At 41.8% G+C, this 7,463-nt stretch overlaps 1 protein-coding gene across 1 annotated transcript in view; it reads left to right on the top strand.

Moving 5' to 3' along the window:
• HSPBAP1 (HSPB1 associated protein 1) overlaps positions 1-7,463 on the top strand; it is a 50,042-nt gene that overhangs the window by 15,450 nt on the left and 27,129 nt on the right. The window contains exons 2-3 of the mRNA XM_013007161.3: positions 501-686; positions 4,149-4,330. Coding sequence (XP_012862615.2) covers positions 501-686; positions 4,149-4,330 — 368 coding nt within the window. The remainder of the gene's footprint in view (positions 1-500; positions 687-4,148; positions 4,331-7,463) is intronic.

Raw genomic sequence — 7,463 nt, 5'->3', positions numbered from 1 at the left:
CTTTCTTCACCACATTTGCTTATTTACCCCTTTGTCTTCAGTTGTGTCGGGAAGGTGAGCATCATAGAATGCCAGTTTAATAGAAGAAAGTATTCTTGCATTGAGGGAGTACTTGAGTGGAGGCCCAATGTCCTTCTCTGTCAGCATTTCTTATATAAACTCCTATTTAGGAAAAAACAGTCTCAAATGTTTCCATCTTTTTGAATTGGCAGGGTGGTTGGAAGCTTTTTAGTGCTAAAGCTTCATTTTTGACATTGAATATTATAAGTATTTGCCAACATTTAAATTTAATCAGAAAAAATTTCAAATTTTTGGTACTGTAAGTATTTAAATATAAAATATTGTTTCTATTTATATAAACAGTAAAAATGAAGTATAAATGCAATTTCACAGGAAGATTGACCATAATAGAAGCAATATTAGCTTTTTTTTCCCCCTTCGGGTTATGTGGAATAATTGTATAGTTATCTAGCTGCTGCTCTGTTTATTTCCCTCCCTAGGTGAACATGTCAAACCTTTTACACCAGAGAAAGCAAAAGAAATTATCATGTCTTTACAACAGCCCGCAGTCTTCTGTAACATGGTTTGTGATTGGCCAGCACGACACTGGAATGCTAAACGCCTTTCCGAGGTCCTTGGTGGAAAGCCAATAAGATTCAGAATGGGAATGAAAACCACAGATCCAGGTAAGACCATAAGTCATCCTCCTAACCACGTCTCTTCAACAGCCTCCTGTGTTTCCAGTCCTCTCTTTAACCATTCACGCTACAAAGATGAAAACTTATGGGAAGTTTTTGAAGAACGGCTAAGCCTAACAGTTGGCTTGTTTGTTTTCAACACTAAACAATCTCTAGGGTTTAGTTCTCTTGTACACGGGGTCTCTGAGGTAGAACTGACTTGCTAGCACCTAACAACCACAAGGTGGCAGGTATTTATGCATGCACTGTATATGTACATTGCTAGATGTTGTACAAACAGTTAAACACAGTGCTGCTAGTCCAAAGAGTGGGGGTCTGAGCCCACGCAGAGATGCCTGCTTGGTGATCTGCTTCTGAACGGATACAGTCTTGATTAAGCCTAGGTATTTGTTAACATGCTATCTATGTTCCTGTGTGCTTGAAAAACAGCCCAATGTCCGTTCTGCTCTGCCTCAGGCAGAATGTGCCCTTGTGTTTGTGCCTGCAGATGGCATTTTCAGTGCTTCGTCATGGGTGTTATTTTACCCTCTGCTTTGTCAGCTGCCTGGCCTGGGTCTGCATGACCCAAAATGTGAAACATGCAGAGCTTCTTCTTCCGTTTTTCTTATGTCATTTGATTTTGCCATTGTCCTCCTCTTCCCTAGAAACTTGCAGCATTTCATTTTGGGGCTCTACAGTCAGATAAAGCAATTGATGTTAGACCTTAATTCATATCAAAGATAAAACAAGTGTTGTTTTAAGCTAAAGGACTCCACACCCTATTGGTCTAACTTCAGAATGTGTGTTTAACTTGTATTTCAATGTGAGTACATTCCGTCATCTAGAAATGTAGTGTTTTAAGCATTGTGGCCAAGTGACTTCTGGAATCTATTAATGCTTTAGGAGGAACTAGAAAATTACTCAACTTCCCTTCCAACTTCTCCAAGCATTCTCTTGATTTGTAGCATATCGCATAGAATTATTCAGGTGGGGGTGGGGGTGGTATCTAGAACCCAGGCAGGTGTAAGGTATAAAAGCCCTTGCTGTGAATTTGACTCACAGCCGTCCGCGTGTTGCAGAGAGGACTTGCCTGCCTCGGGGGTTCAAGGCTGTGACTGGTCGCAAGCAGACTGCCAGACTTTTCTTCTGAGGATCCTGCCCACTTTTTACCTGGTAGCCCAATGCTTAACTGATTGCACCCCTCAGGGCTTCTCATGAGAAGCAGGCAAAGCAGGGTCAATATGCAGAAACGTTTCTAATCAGTCTGAAATGATTACGGGATTTTAACATTAAATGGTAGATGAGCAATAGCAGAGATAAGCTCATACTTTTTCCTTTTTAATTTTAGTCAAATAAATCTGCTGTCTGTTAAACACTAACTTTGAGAACAAGCACACACACATCCTGATTATATTCCAAAGGTAATACTACTACCAATAGCTAACATTTACTGAGAGGTCATGTGTCAGGCACTGTTCTGAACGCCGCCTTATGTATATTTACTCCGAATCTCCTCATACCTCCTTCTGCGAGGCGTTGTTGATTCCGTTTTGACTCCACGCAGCCCTCACTGACCGAGTGGACCGCCCAGAGGGCTTTCTAGAGCTCCGTCTTTATCAGAGTACATCTCCAGATCTTTCTCTCTCAGTCAGGTGATGGGTGAGTTGAAAGAATTTTGTGTTTTGCAAAGGCATAATCATATTTTTAAATATTAACCTGTGTGTATTTAAAAGATTCTGGTAATTGTAAAAACAAAAAACAAAACAAAACAAAAACATATTATACCACTATTTTAGAAGACCAGGACTAGGCGAATGAGCCACACCCCTAATAATCACCCACCGTAGACATACGGCAGACCTCTGAGCCCTTCTCTCACCTCTGGAGGGATCTAGGGCACATCTAGGAACACGCAGCATCACGCGTGTAGTTGTATGCTCACATTCTCCTTTATTCCAGTGAACACTTTAACGTTGTCGAAATATGGTCTAAGCCCAAGGGTATTGTCGATTTCTTTGGGGACCTCCCAAGTGTGGGCATAGTGCTATTTACAATTCGGTGTTTAATAAACGATTCTGCAGCGCATGAGTCCATGAATAGCGAGCTGGCTTTGCAGTACCGCGGTCTTCTTAATGATTCTGAGGAGCTGTGCTCACCTAGGTGCCATGTCAAGTTAGAATTTTCAAAAGACAAGATTTTTGTTGTTGCTTTTTTTTTTTTTTTAACCTAAAGCTGCAGGCCCCAAACTTTATGCTCAGGGCTCTTTTAGAGCCATACAAAATGAGTGCTTTCAAAAGTTGTTGTTGATGTGGATTATTCCTGGTGACCACCAAATTAGAAATTAGGAGTATAATATTTTAAGAATATCCACATCTCGTGGCTCTGGGAAAGGGCACTGTACATTTGGGAGGTGATGGAAGGGGAAAGGCAAATGATGGCCTCACAGTCGTATGAAACAGTTCTGAACTCAGACTCCCTGGGAGCGCATACAGAACTGGTGAGCTACTGTCCGCCATGGGATGGCGGGCTAGCCACAGGAAAAGGTCGTCTTTCAGAAAGAAAACTTTTTCACTCTTACATTTAATCGTGAGCTGTGAGGTGTGGGTCCTAGTGACATCTTGTTGTGGTTGTTAGGAGCCATTGAGTCGGTTCCAACCCATAACAGCCCTGTGCACAACAGAACACAACACTGCCCGGTCCTGCACCTCCCTCACAATTATATATGAGAGGTGCCCCCCCCCAAAAAAGAATTCACCCCACCTCAAAGCTATGTATTTACATTTTTTAAAACAAAACAACCGTATCACCTTACTCTTCATTACACTTAATACATTTGTCAAATCTGTGATTCCATTCTTGGAAACAGTTTTCAAACTCATCTGTTTGGATGGCTGACAGAACCTTCTTTGATTTTTTTCTTCAACTCTTGTCATATCGCTGTCCTTTCATGTCCTTCTGCATTCTCGGAAACAAAAATAAGTCGCATGGAGTGAGGTCTGGTGAGTCAGGTGCATGGGGCAAGAAAGGCACGCTGCTTTTTTGCCAAAAAACTGGTGCACTGAGATGGCTGCGTGAGCAGGTGCATTGTGATGGCAAAATCAGTCCCCCCTCTGCCACCAACCAGGCCATTTTTGTTGCACACTGTAATGGAGTCTTCAGAACCTCTAAATAGAAAGATTGATTAACAGTCTGATCTGGGGGACAAATTTTAAATGCACTATCCCCCTCACATCACATCTGGGTTTTTTGGGGGGTACCCCCTTGTACATCCCTATATAATAAATAAATAAATACACTTCTATATGTGTGTGTGTATATAATGATATAGCGAGTACAGAATTATTTTCATTTATAATTAATGTTAAGCAATAGCTAACTTTTAAACAAATTGTTGAACTTATCTACCATTAGGAAACTTATTTGGGAACCGTGCTCAATACACATTGAAAGGTGGGTTCCCTTCCGTTGCAGCTCCTCAGTTTGAAACTACGTGCAGTTACGTGGAAGCCACGCTCGAAGAGTTTCTGAGCTGGAACTGTGAGCAGTCTGGTGGTTCTGGTCCATTTCGAGATTATGATCATTCCCAATTCTGGGCTTATGCTGACTATAAATATTTTGTCAGTCTATTTGAAAACAAGACAGATGTCTTCCAGGTAAGTCAGGGTATTGTTCTTTAAACTTGGTAATCATTTGCTCCTGAGAAAAGATCACAAATGAGACCTTCTCAGAGTCTTGAGTACTTTTATTTTCCCCAGGAAGCCAAACGATTCATGCTCCCTCAAGAGAAATACAGCATTTTGCTCGTGTTCATGGGCAGTTGTCTCAGCAACGTTTTCCTACTTGCCAAGCTTCCTACACTCTCTCCTTTGCCTTTCAAAAGCATCTGACCTGGACTGGAGAAGAGAACTTCTCTTCCTCCTCCCCTGTGTACGAGTACACATTGTTCTTCCAGTGAGACAAAGGCACAGTTCTGCATACCAGGAGAAGCACCCTAGGGCTGGCACCACAGCACTGCTCTCTCGCTCTGCTCTGGGCATGCTCGTGGCGTTGAGTTGAGGCAGAGTGTTGAGCTCCTGGTATTTGGGAGGGAAACTCCGCAGAAGAGTGGCAGTGGCTTGCAGAAATAAGAAGGTGGGAGTTGTTGGCCATGTGTTGACATACTGGTAGCTGAGTTTGCAGACTAGCATATTCTTTTCTCTTGTAAGTGTAGTCTACCTCAAACGGCCAGTTTATCTTGCAGGGTGATTTTGCAAAATTCCCTGTCTGGTTTGCTTAATGTACAAGGCCCAAGCAGGAATGGCGACCCCAGGGGTTGGTTTGGATGACTCTGACCGGCCCACTGTCTGGCCAGGGCTCTGAAGTGAGAAGTATTTCACCATCAACTGTGGCTATTCACACCTGCCTCTTCTCCTGCCGTCACTGCCATACCCTTGTTGGCCTCCATCTCCCCACTACCTTTGACCCTTGAAGAGTTTGCACCCAGCCTCTCCTCTTCCTCTTTTGCATTCTAAGTTGAGATGTGGATGCTGCTGTGTGCGTAGTTATAATAATGCAACTACCAGTAGCTTTCCTTTACTAAATAAACAAGTATATTTACTTGAGTAATTAATGTTGCTTTTTATGAAAGAAGAATACATTTCCTTTGCTCCATTGTTGGTTGAGGATATATTTTTACTCTTTTAGCCATGAAGGAAATGCATTCGTTTTGAAAACATTCTGCAAATACTTTCTAAATCCAAAGTCAATACTCTTATCTATGTATTCATTTTTTTTAATTTAACAGTTTAATAGGCATATAGTTCACATATCATGCAATTCAGTAGTTCAATCACATCAAGAAATGCTGTACAATCATCACTACAATTGGTTTTAGAACACTTTCCACATTCTTATACTCGTTACTAGCTCCCAATTCCCCCCAACCTCCGCTGCCATACCCCCAAAGAACCATTAATCCTATTACTGTCTCTAAAGATTTACCTATCTTGGATTTAATATATTGAAAAACATATAACAATAGTAAAATAAAATAAATAAACTTCCCAATCTAAAAGAAAAGATAGTATATTAAAAACTAGAACACATTAGAAAGGGAAATCAAATGATACTGTGTTCAATTTTAACATGACTACATCTATAATAATCTACTTTCTAAGTGGATGAAGGGAGACATTGGACGGTGTAAGACATGACAAAATAACAATAACTTATAAATTATCAAGGGTTCGTGAGAGAGGGAGGGTGGGGAAAGGGGGGGGATGAACTGATACCAAAGGCTCAAGTGGATAGAAAATATTTTGAGAGTTATGATGGCAACAAATATACAAATGTCCTTGACACGATGGATGTATGGATTGTGATAAGAGTTGTATGAGCCTGCAATACAATTATTTTTAAAATAATGGAATAATCCACTTTCTAATGTACTCTGTGTAATAAATAGCAAGGCTATTCACATCCCTGGTCTATGATCAGAGGGTATTTGTCAGAGTCTTAATCCATTTGTATTCCCCTTACCTCTTCTCTACTGAAACAACTTTACAGTGGGTCAAGAGGGATTTCAGATGGTGTTGTTACATGTTAACCTAACTACATGTGCCATAATCAACTTTACAAAGCTCCCTGATCACGAAGTTATTCACATCCCTCAACTGGGATGGGAGGGGGGTCATTGGAGGAGTCCCCTCTGTGTGGACTCTGCAAATGGAAATGTGCTTCCAGTGCCATCCGTAGGCTTCTGCAAGCAGGTAGGTGTTCACCATTTAAGGTCTGATACTGTTCCTCTCTTTGGATTTAGATTTTATCATTTACAATGCTTGGAGTACACAGGCTCTTGTGTGTATTCCATGTGACTAAGTTTGTCCCTCACTTCGACTGTTGCTTGTTTGAAGACAGTCCTTTAAGGCCTGACATGCTATCCTTTTGACAGCAGGAGCCGTGTAATGTCTTCACCAGACCTTGCACGAGCTCTTCATGAGACTGGACATCACGCACACCCATGTCATAAGAAATAATTGTTTTGGATGGGGGCTAAAATTAGGTGCTAGCCCCAAACCCATTCATATATCAGGTTTTTGTACATCTCTGGTTCACATTAGAGACCTCACTGTCATTTTATGTTAGAGAACATTGTCAAGCATCGCTTCGTAGCATCGATCACATGCCACCGAGTCCACGCTGACTCGCAGCGAGCCTGGAGGACAGGGAAGAGCTGCCCCTGTGACTTTCCAGGACGGCACCTCTTTACAGGTGTAGAAGTCCTATCTTCCTTCCAGGGAGCTGACGAGTCCTTTTGAATTGCTGACCTTCTGGTTAGCAGCCCCCTGCGTAACCACTGAGCACTTAGAGTGTTATTAGTTGATTCCATGGTATAGAATTTAAAACATTGCCTTCATAAAATGATTATTTAAATTGTTTTTAATAATTTTATTAGGGACTCATACAACTCTTATCACAATCCATACACACATCAATTGTGTGAAGCGCATTTGTACATTCATTGCCCTCATCATTCTCAAAACATTTTCTCTCCACTTAAACCCCCGGCATTAGGTCCTCAGTTTCCCCTCCCTCCCCGCTACCCTCTCCTCATGAGCCCTTGATAATTTGTAAATTGTTAATTTGTCATATCTTGTCCTGACGTCTCCCTTCACCCACTTTTCGGTTGTCCGTCCCCCAGGGAGGAGGTCATATATAGTTCCTTGTAATCGGTTCCCACTTTGCAACCCACTCTCCCTCTACCCTCCCTGTTTCGCCACTCACACCACTGGTCCTGTAGGGCTCATC

The sequence above is a fragment of the Echinops telfairi genome, unplaced genomic scaffold (genome assembly GCF_000313985.2).
Source record: "Echinops telfairi isolate 266 unplaced genomic scaffold, ASM31398v2 ScPeMD7_17;HRSCAF=63, whole genome shotgun sequence".
NCBI lineage: Eukaryota > Metazoa > Chordata > Mammalia > Afrosoricida > Tenrecidae > Echinops > Echinops telfairi.
This window is presented reverse-complemented; position numbering and strand designations above follow the sequence as displayed.